Source organism: Eucyclogobius newberryi, unplaced genomic scaffold, assembly GCF_026437365.1.
Source record: "Eucyclogobius newberryi isolate DKJ021-1_F unplaced genomic scaffold, fEucNew1.0.hap1 SCAF_16, whole genome shotgun sequence".
Taxonomy (NCBI): Eukaryota; Metazoa; Chordata; class Actinopteri; order Gobiiformes; family Gobiidae; genus Eucyclogobius; species Eucyclogobius newberryi.
In genome coordinates, this window is record NW_027315790.1 from 20,454,182 (window position 1) to 20,471,610 (window position 17,429).

Below are 17,429 nucleotides of genomic sequence, written 5' to 3' on the forward strand. Positions count from 1 at the left end.
ATGACATGGGAAATGTGTAAATGTTGTGTTTGTGATGAAAAGACACTTTTTTCTGTAAATAATCGGCTCTATTTGGGTGAAATTTAATTAAAAATCTCATTCACTGACCTTTCGCGTGCTTAACAACCAATCAATTAATCAAAAGAGTAATCTGCAAGACCAATTTATTACCAACATAATCGTTAGTTGCAGCCTAAACTAACTAACTAATTAACTAAATGCTAACTTAACTGTATTTTATGACAAGGTAAGCCAAGAATCCCACCCTGTAAACGCGTGACAAAACATTTTCACCACATCTGAACTTTTAATTCATCTTTACACATCCGTACAAGAGGCCCACATGATAAACAAGTGCCATCATTTCGTTTACGTCGGCCCCGCTCTCCACAGCAGGCACTACACATGTTTTGGCTTAATTACAAATGACAAGACGCGGGACAGTTCCCTTGCGACATCGAGCAGGCGTCACTGAAATGTTGAGGCAAAGAAGTACTTGAAATATTTAGGATAAAATGTTAAAATAATCTTACATTAATAATAATAAATAATAGCTAAAATTAAGAGTTTGCATGCAAAAGGAGCTGCTATGTTAAGGACTAATTAGAGACGTACATTTGGCAAAAACTGTACAAAATGAAAACGTGTTTATACAATTGAAACCTGTAGGCGACACATAAGCGGTACATGTTTTTTGGTCTTTGCTTCATAGTGTAACAGCGGGAGTGGTCCAATACAGTGTCCGGCTGCCATGGGGACCGTCCCGTGGCTCTTCCCAGCATAGGAGCCGATAGCAGCCGCCCAAAAAAAGAGATTGTCCGATTCACATTTTTGTCACCCGACGCTGCTTTCCGGGCCGTCAGATTTCTTGCAGCGTGACTTTGTAGTCGTTTGCGCAGCTTTCCACATTGAGGATAAAGGTGTCTTCATTTGAATAGTGCTCCACGATGTTGTCATCCATGTTGACCAAAATCCTGTTGAAATGTGAAAGGTGATGATTTAAAGGACCGAAACGTTAATTAACCAAGTGTGAGTTTGATTTGACTCTGTTAGGGTAGCGTCAAAAATCAGATACTACTCAATACTAACATACAGTAGAAACTAGATACTAATGTCAAGTTTCAATGCTAAAAAAAATCACATTAATGAGACACAATTTGACCTTTTGTGAATATTTCATTACAGATCTTGAGCTTTATCAGGACTAGTATGAGACCACAACGTCTAATAGATAAAATGCTATTATTTGGTGTTGAAAACGTAAGTCTATTGACCTTGACCAATTTTTTTTATTATCATTGTGGTATTGAAATTGATATGGAGAATCAAGTTCATGACAACTCTAGACTCAATGGTATAAGCTACTGTATGTACTTTATTAGTTTACTTTAGTCCGGAAACATTAAGCTCGTAAAAACAAAGCTGTACCACACCCGATTGTAGGTAAATAGGCTCATTTCCATCTAAGTCTTTATTCTTTCTACAATTTTCATATTTGCACATTCGATTGTACATCTAGGATCATTTGACGGAAGACAATTAAAGCTTGCCCAGGAGAATAAACGTTTGAGAAAAGACTGAAATATAAACAGCTTAACGAATGCAAGAAGCGGTTTGTGTTTATTTTATTAATCGTGATAAAACCCCATGGAGACAAGATATTTTGTTCTTGGCTGAGGACATTAAAATGACCTGCCGAATTTGTTATTATTAGCTAATTACAACCATTTAAATGTTCATCCAATTGCGATTCATCTTGCCGTTAAGGTGACATAGTATAAAATGTAAACTTGTACACTTACCCTTTCTTACTCTTCTTGTAGACCTTTGCTATTCGCTCTGTGGGCACGCCATACTTTTCTGATATCTGCCAAAAAGATACAAAAAGACGTTTTTTTTATTAAATGCCCACATGCAAAGTGCGTCAGCGCCGTTCACCGTTATAAAAGCCGTGACTCACCGCGTCCATTAGGCCCCTCAGAGTTGGAGACTTGAGCATCAGCGCGTCAAAAACCTCGTCAGTCTCTTTCCTCACATACAACAAGACTGCAAACACACAGGAGCCAAACACATATGTGAAAGAAAAGCAGGACTTCATAATATAAAGTCATTATTATTCATTATTATTCAGAATCTGCAGAGAAAGTGCCACAAGACAATAACTGAAGTTAAAGCTAAACTATACATCACCATATTTACTATGTTATGTAATATAATACAAGTTTAATACAAGTTTGTCTAAGAAGTCTACGTTGTGGTTATTTTCTAAAGGGCATTTCTAACAAAGATATTGCAAAGAATAAATCAAACTCTCTCATCTCTCAATATGAATGCATGTTTTTAGATGCATGTTTTAACCTTTATATGGTGTGACTAAATGTTTTTAATCCAATTATTATGCACTTTACCTCTCTTGTGCGTGTCTTCTTTCATTTGTTTTTGAGGCGATGAACACACATCTTCATCAGACGACCTGAACATCCTCTTCACCAAAACACTCCTGAAAAAACAAAACAAAAAATACATGTAACAAATTCACACTTTGTGACAAGATCAACTCTATAACAGGGTTAAAAGGTTTGTACTGCTCACCCTTCTCTATCAATCTCCTCTGTGTTGAAGGTAAACACCTGGAAGGCAATGATAAAATGTCAAGATACTAAATATCCACTTTTAAAAATGAATTATGTGATGTACCTGTCCAGCTCTCTGCAGGTTTCCAAAGTGAACGTCGGGGATGAACAGAACCGGCTGAGCTTCGAGATCCGTCATCGTTTTGAAGTAAGTGGCATCAGACTTTTTTGGAACAGTGACGACTACGCCACCATCCTTTCCTAAAAAAGAAGAGACATTTTTAAAGTTAAAACTTCAGATTGTAGACATAAAATAGACACTGCCTGTCCAAAAAAAAGTCGCCACATGGATTCAACTAAGCAAATACAGTAGGTCTGAGCCTCCCACTGGAAAACTGCTGATGATCTTTCAGCTGTAACACAGTATTTAAACCAACTGATGCAGTGAGTGGTCATGGCAAAGATGTCTATGTTGGAAAAGGGTCAAATCGTCGACATCCCGCATGTAAAGAGAAGCAGAAACTAATCCACTACAGATCTGAACCTCAGTGAGAGTGTTTGGAGCTGGAAAAGGCTTTGTGCAGTGGTCACTCTCTCACATCATCAATACAAGATCAGTTTGAAAAATAATGCAACACTGGATGGAAATAAATAATTTAATATTGCAGAAGCGTATTGAAACTATGCCAGAGCGAATGTGTGCTGGCCGTCCTACTATTAGAGCGTTTGCCCCTTTTCTTTTGTTTTTCTGGACAGGCAGTGTCAATTAACTACTATTAATTTGGTGTTTTATATGATTTATGACTTAGAAAATATTGAATTGCTATAAATAATCAAATAATAATAAATAACTAATAGTTCAGTATGTACTACTCACACTATAAAGTTATAAAAGACCAGGGCTCGCATATTGAAACACAGATGAAGGGCTAATTGAGAGGTGGTTACTACAATGAATGATATTAATATTAACACAAGTTAGACTGGGCCACCAGACCTCGATGGGGAAGACTAAAATGTTGGATATTGGGTTTATAATAGTACAATAGTAAGATTTTGTTATTTAGTTATTGTACCAATTCTCCAGGAAGCCTGAGGGCCAAGAAAAAATGGTCTGAAAGCAAATTTGACCCCCGGACCACAGTTTGGACATGTACCAATGATGTATTAGACTTACTTAAGTTAAATCCTGGTATAGAATAAATCGGGGTTATAGGGTTGGTGTCATATAGTTTGCGTTTTGTTTTCTTGTCAAGTTAAGCCTTGTGTGGTCTTAATTATAGATTATTGAGGTCAACTTAAAATTTGACCTCAATATTTGAATGAATAAATTGGCAAACCTTTAGACTTCTTGCGAAACAGTTTCCTCTCTTCGTCTCTTATTTTTCTTTCTGCTCCCTGAAAAACAAAAAGCATATTGAGCTTGTTGCAGTCTTTTCCTTGTCCAGGTGAGCGGCCGTTTGAAAGTGAGGCCACAAGAGGGAGGCCTTACCTGCATTTAACACTGTGGAACGCCCCCTAGAGGTCTCAGCCACCAATTACACACCACAGATCCAAGAAAAAGGACTAATATTGTGCAATTTATCCAATACAGGTACAAAATAAATGTAAAGATTTGTAAATAACCTTCTAAATAAATACTTCTCTTTCATTTTATGTTGCCACTTAATGAATAAAAAAGCTTCAGTCCAGAACCAATGGCAGAATGTGATGAATTTACATAATGTGGCTGTAACAATATCTATTCTTGTATATTTTTAGTGTGTAATTACCTTGTCACAGAAGACCTTGATCTGCAGGTAAGCCCGGTGCAGAGGTTTGTTGCTGCGGTTGTTGTAGCTGTACGTGTCGATTTGAATCATTAGCGGAAGACCCTTCACCCCTTTTTGAGACGAGAAGTCGGTGCTCAGGCAGTTCACGGTGATGAAAATCTGCAAGAACAAATTCAAAACAATGCATAAATAATAATGTTCTGGCTGACCACCTCATTGTCCCCATGGAAATGTTATTGCTTTGTAAATAATATTCTACAACGTAAAATTACACGTATCTGTTTCGTATTTGTCTCATGTGTTTATATTGCTCAAAAGTACCTCTCCATAGATATCAACAGTAACTTGGCCACCCGCTCATCTCCATGGAGATTGAGAGGTTTAATGCCATAACATAGCCAAAACAATAGCCAAACAATATCATCTCCATGGAAACGGAGAGGTTTAATGCCATACGTCTAGGCAAAACAATATCATATCCATGGAGACAAACAAGTGACCTTATCCTGAAAGGTTTTGCAGTGCACCTTTAATGAACAGTGATTTTCTTGGAGCCAGATCTCGATTCATGTAAACGCAGTATCTTTAAATAGCTTGAAGAAGTCAATGAAATCATCTGCCTCCTCTCAAAGTTCACTCTACGCTGCAAATGATAAAATCCACCTGTCCCTCACTCCAGGGATGGACTAATACTAAGTGTGGGTTGCAAAAAGCGTCTTTGTTTGAGCATAAAGCTGCATTCAAAAGAAAATGTGTCGCTCAAGATATGGCGACTTTACAAAAATAACATGTTGTCACAGGAATGAGCTCATGATTCGATTTTTACCACGCCCAGCCCTATGTGAATGAAAAGAAAAATTGATAGCTTTGCACTTTTTTTAAAATCCAGGAAATAACACACATATGCAGAGCTATAAAGAGTTTCGCAGTCTTTGTTCAAAGGCTGCTGATACAATACACCAGCCTCACAAACGCACACAAACGCACACAAACGCACACGGGCTGCGCTCACATTCACAGCGAAATGAGGGCAAAACAAACACGACAAGAAGGGCGTGGTGGGACTGGGACGGCCCTCGGGGGGAGTTCAAACAGCGACAGGAGTGGTCACAATAGAGTGGGTTTGAAAAGCAGACACAGCCATTGACTTTATGATGTTTCAAATCACAGGTGTGTAGTATCAAGGTACAATTACTGCAGTTTTATGATGAATATTTGGAAGAAAGCAAATAGACTTCAATAGATTATATTAGTTTCAATTAATTTAAGTTGTGAAATTGTTCAGTTTTAATATGTCATTTATTATTACTAATTTTGTCTGTATTTGCACATCATTTATATTAATTGGTTAATCAATAATTATGATTATTCAGGTCATAGTAAAATCATAAGTACTAAAACACGAATAATTTTAGAAGCAAAATTAGGTTAAAATGTGAAGTACTTTTTCATCTGACTGTTTTTGTTACATTAACCTTATTTTGTCATACAGAAAGTTATATTCTGTAAAGCTGATCAGAGACTTGAGGAACAGTAGCGTGTTAGACAATGGGAATGACAAATAATTATAGATATGGTCTCAATAAATGTGAATAACAACATTTGATATTGTGAGGTCTCTAACTGCCATTCTGAATAAACCAAAACTAAGGTAAATTTAAGTTAGTGATCAGTTTTTGTCCAAACTGTGCCCCTGTGCTCTACTCCACAAATGTGTGTTTACTTCAATGCGAGTGATACAATTTCCCCAAGAAGAACCAATACATATAATAATAGAGTCATAATTTGTCAACCCCAGTTCTGAGCTCCTTCAGCCTCATTCTCACGGTTTTAGTGGTGTGAGTAACAGTGAGTAACAGTGAGTAACAGGTGCTTGCATCACGACCTCTCAAAACCGGTTAGTTTGTCAGACGTTTATTTGGCAACAATTGAATCGGCACAGAAAACCAGTCGTACTGCTTTTGAACATCGACTACACGCCTTTATGTAAGCGCAAACACGGCAAACCGGTTCAGGGAAAATTATAGCGAGTACAAAAAATTATCGGGAGACAAACGTTACTATGGACGTGATGAATGGGACAAGCACAACATTGGACAAAGGCGTCACATTGAGGTGTAAATGCTGTTAACAGTGACAGCGCTTCAATGCTGATTATTTGTTTATTCTATTATTAGGCGTGTGTTTGGCAAAGGAGAAAAGGAATCATTTGGACGTGTCAGTTTAAATCCTGAAGGAATTTCACGTATATTTTGGAGTCATAACATTCTCATTTCACTCATCATCTAGAATAACAATAATCTACAGTACTTTTCCACTGAGTCCATATTTAGACACTGTAACATTAAAGTAGCTGTATCAAGTTGTCCATGTAGTTAAGCAAAAGTGTTTTTTCCCCCTTGTTCAGATATATATTTATAAAAAAACAACTTGTAGACTCAAAATGAGACCGCTGTGATCTGTCTGCATCAAATTTTGTCATCTGAGAACCAGGATGTGAGCTGTGGACCTCTGAAAGTTGTGAGAAGCGCTTATAAACTCAGATTTATTTCAGAATTTGGATGTTTGGACTGCGTTAGGTTAAGTGACGAATAACTTTGGACCACTGCAAACAGTTTAAAATGAACTAGTCTTGGTTTTCACATTTTTAAGACAGTAGAAAATCAGGTACAGCGCCTTTAATGTTGCAAGATAGAACCAGCATCTACAACCACTAAGGTCTAAACCATCATAATATAGCCTTTGTTTAATTTCACCTTGTACATACAGTTGTGTTTTAAAGTATTTTGTTTTTTAAGTAAATAAAGGCCGTGCTTATAATGAGAACAAAAGAAACATAGGGTGAACCATTTCTGCGCTTACCTTGGCCTCCTCATTAACGTCCCAAGTGAAGGAGACGGCGTTGTAGGCGATTTCTTCGATGTTCCCAATCGTGTTGAAGCTCTCCTTGTAATCGGCTAAAAAAGACATGTCATCATCAGCCAATTTCTCAACCACAAGACAAAAACGCGGCTGCCAAAAAGCAAACCAAAAGGGCAATATATGCGCTATATCAATAAAAGACACAAGCAAGTAGCTATTGTTAGTGCAGACAAGAAATCCAATGGCACACTTCTATTTAATATGTCGTATCAGCTTGAGCAAACAGACACCCAGGCTTCAAAGACAGCGGCAGGCCATTTGGTCAAAGAAAGGAACATTTAGGAGTCAGATGAGTGCCCCGAGACAAGTCTGACAAGGGACATAAAACTTAGTGCTTAAAAGTCTGTGAAAACTGCTTTTAGTAATTTAATGGGCTCAATTTGCCAGGTTTACTTCACATACAAGGCAGAAAAAAGTAAATGGATTTGAACACTCGGAAATGAGACTGAATCGCGAATTGATTGATCGTGACTTGATTTTATTAAGTTAAAATTGTCTTTTCAGTATTTTAAGTTGGGTCATAAACAAAACAAGCTTTTAATAATTGCCATTTAAAACATACAATTATATTCCTTCCTCCAAAGCCTGAACTCTGCTTTTACTCAATTAAAAATACCCAATGTTGACGAAACTCTTCCTTTCTCACTAGCAAATTTACATTCATTTTTGACATTTGGATCCCTATTGGTAAACATGACAAATACTTTTAAGTTACATCCAATCTCTCTTTTCCTTTATACGTTTGATCTTTTTCTCGACTGAACTGTCCTCATCAACCAACTGTCGCCTCATCCCGCGACAGGTGCACAAAGAAGGGTGCCAGTCTGCCGTTTGTGCCCCCCTTTTGCTTAAATCCCATTCACACAGTCCCATTCTGCGATGAGGCCCGGGGCCTCGCTGCGCCCCGTCCCAGGTACGCCCACCACCTCTTGTCTTTCACCTCAGCCCTGTGTCGGGTTACGGGACGCATCCTGACGCCCCCTGACCCACAGACGCAGAGCCGGCCGAGGCTTGTCATCTGACCTCAGCGTCTGTGTCAGTAAATCCTCAACTTTTAGATAAAACAAAATGACCACAACATCTAGATTCAGTCGTACAAAATCTTAAAAGAAATGGGTTGATTTGACAAACAAGATGTGTGAGTTGAATGTCAGGAATTCATATTATTGTCTGAATCTGCAGCAGCTTCTACATGTACAATATATAAATACAAACTGGAGTAATGTTATTAAATACAAACTTAATTCATTTTAGTCAATTTAAATAAATCAATTACATTTTTGCTGCAATGTCTCATTAGTCTCATCCCCAATTCACGCTGTGTTGTCCAGTCTAATAAAGCCTCCCGGCCCAAAGAAATGATGTAGATTATGGTTCATTGCCGTGTGTAATCACTAGACTCAAATGTTGTTATTGAACGAATAAATGCATCGCTTTAAGCTTTGAGAAAATGAAAACTCTTCTCACGCTGTAACTTCACCGAACAATGCACTCGTTCCACTTCTGCAGCTGTCAATGTGTTTTGGTGGATTTCAGTGCTTTTGGTTTGGGCCATGTCAACATAGGAATTAAGATCTAAATTGGGCAACAATATTGTTCAACGGACCGGGACTATGCGAGGTAACACTGTGGCTGGCATTCCTCTCCCTGTCCCGACAAGCTGATGGAAGAGGTGTGTTTCTCCCGTGACTGTCTAGTATCCAGCCCACAGTCTCCCACATACCTCTCAGCGTGTACTCGTGGAGGCAGGCCCCGGCTTGTTAGCGAAAGCCGCCTACAAGCTTCTCACATAGTCATTCAGCAAAGATGTGCAAATGCAGATCCATCATTTTCAGGACAAAGGGCTGACTCGAGCTTCAAGTACCACCTCGGAAAATATTTGGCTTCACGATGTGGCGCATTTAATGGACTAAATGAAAACCAGAGCTCGACAAATGCCACATAGGGTAAAAGCAGGACTAAACCAGGACTTAACGTGGTCTTTCCTCAGAAGGAATCCAAATCTATAATTAAGACCACACAAGGCTTAACTTGACAAGAAAACAAAACACAAACTATATGACACCAACCCTATAACCCCGATTTATTCTATACCAGGATTTAACCTGACAATATTCATAATCCAACAGAAATGTGTTAAAACCCGTCTTTAAATGTATAAGTTGACGTTTAGTTAAGTGTAAAATGAATATCACCATATAGTACACCCTTTGAAGCTCTTTTTGTAATTTTGTTTTCCTATAAACTATACATAATATTCCAATCTAAATAAACAACATTTAGAAGATATTATCTAATTTATGGTATATTGCCCAGCTCGTTAGGCTTAGGTCAAAAAAGTGACTAAACCAGGGCAATGATTACACTTAACTATATCAGGTCCAATTCTAAGATTAAATCCATATTAAACTACCAGGTCTGAGTTAGGACTATATCACGTCTAAACCTTAATGAGAACTTAATGCACAAAATCATTTTTCATAAGAAATCACCTGTTGCACTTGTATCCAATGAACATCGGCTGTTTGATTTGATTTGACTTGAAATTAAGCTAGTTTTTTGGTCATTTTGCTTAGTCTTTATAGCTATGTAGGAAGATTATAGGATTCAACTTGAGACCTAGCAACGACGCCTAATTCATGTAGTGGTTGTGAGGTGGGCAGCCCTCAGGCAAACAATGGGTGGGGGTGTGCAACCTCTTTGTTTGCTCAAGCCTTGTTTATTGGCTGAGGGCATTCCAGCATTGGAAATAGCATCAATCATTCGTTATGGTTTTGTTTTGTTTTGATTTGTCCATATGTATGTTCAAACCAGATGTTCCCCTTCACCTGTTAACGTTGTACACTTGTGTCTTACCGATGTCGAGGACCCTTTGTTTGGCCGTGTGCTGCCGCGAGTGCCAGTACTTCCAGTATTTCAGCTGCTCGTCTCTGTTTTTGTCTTCACTGAAAACCACCATGATTACACTCTATGAACCAAAACAAGAACAAACATTATAATATAGGACTTCATTTGCCTCCCTGAACAGAGTAATGCACACACAGTATATGTAGATGGATTCTATTTGTATCACGTTTTTATGTAGTGCAAAGTCATAGTAAACATACCCAAAACCATTCTCTGAAAAGTTTATTCTTCTATAGTTTGTATTTAAATATGTAAAAACCCATTGAGATCAAGACCTTTTTTCCCAGGGTTTCTATTCTCCTGCTGTTCTTGAACGTAGCATTGCACCACTGTAATTTCCTCTTTGTGGGACAAATAAAGGTTTTCTTATCTTCTTTATTGGTGCTGTCTTTTTTATACAGTGAATCAATGGCAAAGGGTTCAATGCATTGGCTTCTTCAACCATATGACATCCTGTACGTCCTGGTAAAAGAAAACGTTTTCTGCTGAGAGCAATACAGTGTAGGACGTAAAAATACCACTCACTCGGACTTTGCTGATGGGGTGACGCAGCCGTTTGTTGGTGCTGAGCTCGTTCAGTGTAACGGCGTAAAACTGGCCCTTGTTTAAATACGTCATGGGTCCCTCGCCCTGTTTCTGACGGAGGGAGCGAGAGGCGTCCAACGTGTACTGGAAACTGTCTCTGTGCAAATGCAAATACAAGAAGTATATTAAAACCGTACAGCCACGTTCAAATCCAACCACGGTCAACCACTTGGATCCAAAACCCAACCCAAGTGCAAAACCGCCATTGTAGCCGTGCTTTGTCAGGGTTTTTCTTGATTCCTTTTCTACCATTGCATTGTTTTTTTGCATCTTCTAAATATGGATCTACAGCTGATCGAACAACTTACCAAATATGAAAAACTAGTGCTGCATAGTATAAATTGACGATTGGAACTTACACTCCTTCCTGGTGAAATAAGAAGTCATCTGTGGCCATAGAGGAAGGCATGTGGTACTTCTGTCAAAACAGGGTAAAAAACACACAAAAAGAGGAAATTATTAAGATTAAATTAACATCTGAGGAACTAGGTATACAATGCCACAAACCAACAACTTTTGGACAGTTTATTATTAACACAGAACAAATACGTTCAAAGTCTTGAGCTCTTAATAGTTCGTGTCTCATTCATGTAAACCACCTTTGGACTGGGGTTGAATAATATTTGAACATCTATCCGTCTTTATGTCCCGTATAAAAACAACCCCGCCCTAAAGTGTACAGTTACAATGGGTCGGGCTCTTGAGTGCTATGGTGAGCTCACTGCACACACGTTATGCCTCATTATCATTTTCAACATTGAAAATAGGGGTACATGAATGTGATTGTCAAAATACAATGATTACATGCTACAACCCTTATTTCTGACCAAAATTCTGAGCTTATTTATGCGCAGTGTTGGGAGGTAACTCTCAACCAAAAATACATACTCAGAATAGTCATTTAAGGACAGTTCTGGTATAGTTACTTTCATTTGGTGGTATTCAGAATACAGTTACTTTCCTAAAATCAAAAAAATAATACATTATGGTACTTGATCGTGCAATTTAGATTTCAAACTGCATCATATTGGTGAGAATACAGTATTCTCTAAGTAAATACATTTTATTCTTCCCAATCCCAACACTGCCCGTGGATGATGTAAAATGACCAGCGTTGCCATAGTAGTGAACAATTCAAAATCAAGTATTACATTTTCTCAAAACCCTACACTCACCAAACAACCTGTTCCTAACCATAACCTGGTTGAGAAATAATATGTAAAGAAAATGAACATTTGCCAGCATTGCAAAGTGGATGATGCTTGGCACAACTGCAGTGAGGAAAATAGATTGCGTAGCCCAATCCTATAATATAGCATTAATGGCATCGTTGTAGTATTTATGCTTGGATCATGTTTTAATTAATACCATTTTTAGCTTTTTACAGTTGCAGTGAATGTCCGTTCACACCACTACTTCATCACTTCTACTACAACTAATCCTAAAACCTTTGTAAGATTTAAGGCCAGACAGAACTTTAAGTATGGCAGCTAAACAAAAATAAGATTAGAGTTTATTCAATTGCATTTCTTTTACCCCGTTCCTCTCCTCCTCGTACGGGCTGTCCGGTGGACTCTGCTGGTTGTCCTTCACGTAGGAGGTGTGACTGACTGCTGAGACTTCAAAGGGGTTTGGTTCGTAGATGACCCGGGCCGCCTCGTCCGCCTCCACCCGGTAGTGATGTCCCGCGGGCGCCACGTACAGAGGGGTGAATATCTCTGCTTTCACCACTGGGACGGGCGCAGGGGCATTGTGCGTGGGCCCTGTAACCCCCGGAGCCCCGCTGGGACCCGTCGAGGACGAGCCGCTGAACTGGTCCCGTTTGGCTGAGTCCTGGTGCTCCATGTTGACGGACAGATTCACGGGGACTGATTTGAGAACTTGAACTCGGTTGTCCACAGTTTCGTCCGAGTTTTCACTGGAGTTCATGGTTATCGTGGTCCTGAAAAAATGACATTGTATCTTAGAATCAGAATTTATGTTATTTATTGAAGTATTTGTGTTGCCAACTAGCATTGCTGAACAAACGAAGAAATAAAGTGATCAATATCGCATGTATATGTACCTTTTCCCCCAGCGCAGTAATAATTTGCATGTTTATAAGTCTGCATAGGTTTACACTAGATAATCTTCATGACACGATCTTCTATTTTCGTATAAATTATGAAAATAATGTTGATTTAATATAATGTTGTACTTTATGCTGTGGTTTCTCGCTCATACAGATTTGTACCTATACGAGTTTTATTTCTTCTTTCTGATTTGGGGTAGAAACAACTGACAATGAGCTTCTATGTATCATTGTTTGCATATTATTTACAGTATTATAGTACTTGGGAGCAACAGTAGATTTATGTTGCGGAACTTAACGCATGTGAGTAGTAAAAAAACCTGTGTGTATGTAATATTTCATTTCAAATCGAATCCTAAATCTTGTTTTGGAACGTGGAAGCTCATTCACGCGTAGTATTTTCCCACATATCCCTGACATCAGTTGCTCTTTATCACTGAATCATTCTTGGAAGCCTTTCATACCAAACTCAGGCTTGTAAATTGTGGCTGTTGTCAATCCTCAAACACTAAGTACAAGTAATCATTGAAGCAGAGCCCCAAGCTGCAGAATGAGCTCACACAAAATACGTGTTTTGCATTTTTACAACTGTCTCTGTCTGTACACGCCGAACACACATCAGAGACGCACTGACCTCTTCTCCTGCTCATCAGATATTTCCACCACTTTGGCAACAGGCAGAATCCTCTTCTCTTTGGGGACCTGTAGAGCCCAAAACAGAATCAAATGAGGTTAAAGTATTTCACAAAACAGGGAAGTTACTTATTACTCGCACAGAGGAGTGGGCGATATTGACAAAAAATAAATATCTCATTGTTTTAAGAATCCCGATAACGATAGTCAGGCGATTTTATGTCAATCCAACTGAATGATGATGTGTATTAGTTGAGGTTTAATTATCAGACAACTGTGAAATGTTTGTAAAAGTAATCACAAAAGTGCAGAAATATATCCTCTATTATTTGAAAGTTTGCAACCTAGTTTTTTTCATTTAGATTTTTAACCAGCTCTATTTTTTTATACTATATATTATACTATAAACAATATACCGGTACTTGATATTCAAATTTAGCATATTTTCTAACAACATTCCCGATATCATCTAAATTTCAACATACAGCCCACGTGTACTTTGATATTATTATTATTAATATCATTTGCTTGTGTTCTTTTCATCTGTACTTTCCTAGATGGTCCTGGGCTAGAAAAAGCACATAGTAATTGATTTAATTTTAACAAAAGCAGAACTCTCTTTCACACCGTCCATGTCAGCTTTATACTTAAAATTACCATTAAAAACAATACAATATGTCACTTCAATTAAAGATCGATTTATCCGATTGATTAATTAATTGGCATTGTGAAAAAGTGTGAAAATGACGTTATAATATAAAAGGGGCTATGTAAAGTTTGCTTGAGGAAGTTTTCAAACTGGACCTGATACAACAATCTATTAAATTGATTGATTAGATACAAGTAGAGATTATTTCCTTATTGTGTTATAACACGTTGTGCTCAATACAGTATATCGTCTATCAAAAAAAAGTATTGTGACAGGACGAATTTACTGCATTTCCAGTGAAAATTATATAATGAAAACAGCCCAAGCAACAACAACAACAACTTGAGAAGAGAATAATTATTTTTCTTGATTAATTATATCAAAAAGTAAAGTAAAAACAGAAAAAACATCAGATTAAAATCCCATTGGTCATACATTTGATTTATCCTCCAGCAATCTTGAGCTATGTTTGACCAGGAGTTATTTTGGTAATTGATTAATTGGCCGATTATTCTTTTTATTAATGTTTTCATTATTTGGATTGCAAAAGGCTCGTGAATATGAGATGTTTACAAAATTTGACTGAGATGAAGCTAAAGTGAATCCGCTCGAGAACATCTTCACAGAGTATATATTCTTTAAAAACAACACATTTTACATGTTCAGTGTCATTTTAGGGTCATTTTCGCTCAGCTCTGTCATAAAACCTATTCTTTTAGCACATGACCGATTTGGGAGTCTTTGCCTCAATCAGATAATGATAATAATTCAATAATCTACTAGTTACGATTATTTTTGAGAGTGATTAATGGGGGAAACAGCCGACAACTCCCAATTATACTCGGTGCGAATATTTCTGATCCAAAACAATGATGATCAAAACAAACCACAACAGACCTTGTAGTACTCGTAGAGCAGAGTGAGTGCGTTGGCGCTGTCCTCGTCCCCGGTGATGGTCATCATGGCTTTGGTGGCCGCGGTCAGTGGGTTCTCCAGGTACGTTCGCCATGCTTCGTCTTCACTGGTGTAACGCACGGCTGGGAACGAACTCTCATTGGGGACCACCACCACCAGACGCTTACTGGCCAAATGCACAAAACAGAAACACCTCAATATAAGTGAAGCGGAGGTTAGATGTTGGATTGCCACAATATAGCATTGTTTTTCTGCTAACTAAAGTTGTAAAATATGGGACTATGGGATCTTCTAGAGTTCCTGATTTAGTTTTAAGTCATTATGTTACGTTACTGTACCTAGTTTATCCATTTGTTGACTCAAATTGTCCTGATTGATCCACGTTTACTTGGTCTTAGTTTAGTCTGTCTACTCGTTGTGTGAACTAGTCTTGGTTTATTTCTGCTGTTTAGTCCTGGTTTACACTGCCCAGGTTTGACCTATATTGTATAGTGTAATTAAGAACCGGTTTAGTCTTCCATTAAGTCTACTAAATGTATGCTCATTTTAGTTCTAGGCTCTAATGTGAAGCTGTGGTAGTACTTTGTGTGGAAAGTTGGAGTCACTAATCTAGCTGTGTTCACCTAAGTGCACCTCACATCTGTGTTTGCAGTAGTTTTTGTGCCTGAACACACTTCAAGTGAAGATCACAGACTTATCAGAGCCACAGTGTTGTCAAAACAGCACCTTGCATTCGCACAAGAAAACCTATCAAATGTTACACAATCAGTTAGTGTAATCTCACTCCTATCACTTAAAACTGGCTTTACAAATATACCATATTTACTTTAGCTGGAGATATCTATATGTAAATAAACTTGATATTACCATAGTAGAAATAGGAACCGCAGCTTTAATTCTGATGAATAAAAATTGGTATCTTGGATTTTACAGCAATTTAAAGATATTTGCCCATTCAAAGTGAGATATCTATAGTGTTAATAAGTGAAGTAAAAAAACATAAAGTTGGTTAGGTGCACACAAAACAGGACATGCCTTTGCCATAGGCGCAGAATACTGTGTTTACGCTGCAAAGCCTAAAACACGGTTCACAAAGAGCCAAAATAGTGGCACCTGCTCTTTCTACTATGATGCAATTATACAGTTATTTTTGTTTTACTACAACAGTTAAAATAACACTCTAATTTTAAATACATACATCATAGCATCATCTACATCTTACAACAATACACACGCAGTTTATTTCCTGGAATACAGTGACCTATGTTGTTTTTGGGCATTATCAAACAATAAAAAGGCTATATTGAACTTAGGCCTGTGAAATGCAACATAAATAGAGAAGTTGGCCAAAGTGTACATAAAGCAAAATCAATATTTTAAAAATAGACTGCATTACATAGATATTACTATTATTGTAGCCTAATTAAGCACATAAAAAAGCCATATTGACATTAATGAAGTAAGCAGGTAATTAAGTGTTTAATAGGATTGTGGACATAAAGCAACATTGAAAGGATAATCCAGTCCTTGGCACTCCATCAGTCAGAAATGGAGATACATTTCGATGCTATAATCCATAGTGCAAAATATTGTAAAAAAAACAACTCGAATATTTAACAAGTTGAAAAGGGTAAAAAGTATCTTCCTCTGCGGATATAATCAGTTCTCTGGCCATCGCTTTACGGTCACCTTAAACTGAGATCAAGTAGTTTTGTTCAGTACAAAATGAAATCGTCGGGGCAGCGCCAGCCCAGCACTTACTTGTCTGTCTCCTGTGACATATTTCGCTTCCTCCGCGGTTCTTCCTGGTGAAACTGGACTTTCAAGTCGGAGCAGCTCCGATCAGCCGCAGTGAGAAGTTGAGCTACAGGTAATGCGACTTTCCTCTCCTGTTTTCAGCCTGCCCCTCGGTGCGAGTGCCTCTCCTCCGCTCCACCTCACAGGTAAAGCCTCTGTGCGGCCTTTTGTCCCGAGCAGCCAATAACCTCCGCGTGTGAGTCCTCTACAGGCCCAGAGCAGCTCGTCTGCTGCACCACGCGCATATCTTGTTGCAGCGCATTGTTTAGTTCACGCTAAACAGCTTTACAGTGAAATTCAGAGCAAATTCTTTTAGTGTAAAATAATAGCGGAGTTAAGCCAGCGCTGATTGGCTGTGGCGATTCAAAGGTAAGCGCTGATTGGTTGATCAGTGAGACAGAGGCCCTCCTCACCTGTTTATATAATATTACATATTCATACTATGCAATGCATCGGCAGAGAAATAAATAATGAGCTACACAAGCCTATTTTATGCAAAGTATGTATGTATGTATAAGATAATGTATGTATGTATGCATGTATGTATGTATAAGATAATGTATGTATGTATGTATGTATGTATGTATAAGATAATGTATGTATGT

The 17,429-nt window shown here is 38.1% G+C and overlaps 2 protein-coding genes across 2 annotated transcripts in view; both read right to left on the reverse strand.

Moving 5' to 3' along the window:
- The window catches only part of LOC140361946 (probable 2-ketogluconate reductase), a 111,935-nt gene that overhangs the window by 48,793 nt on the left and 45,713 nt on the right, over nt 1-17,429 (reverse strand). The window lies entirely within an intron of this gene.
- grhl2b (grainyhead-like transcription factor 2b) lies at nt 262-17,118 on the reverse strand. The gene is made up of 16 exons (XM_072447845.1): nt 16,789-17,118; nt 15,010-15,193; nt 13,465-13,532; nt 12,296-12,701; nt 11,119-11,177; nt 10,700-10,856; nt 10,124-10,235; nt 7,208-7,302; nt 4,346-4,504; nt 3,914-3,971; nt 2,698-2,834; nt 2,593-2,630; nt 2,409-2,500; nt 1,961-2,046; nt 1,803-1,867; nt 262-974 (listed from the first exon to the last, which is right to left on the reverse strand). Exons 1-16 carry the CDS (start codon nt 16,806-16,808, stop codon nt 860-862), a joined length of 1,851 nt encoding a protein of 616 aa, XP_072303946.1. The 5' UTR covers nt 16,809-17,118; the 3' UTR covers nt 262-859.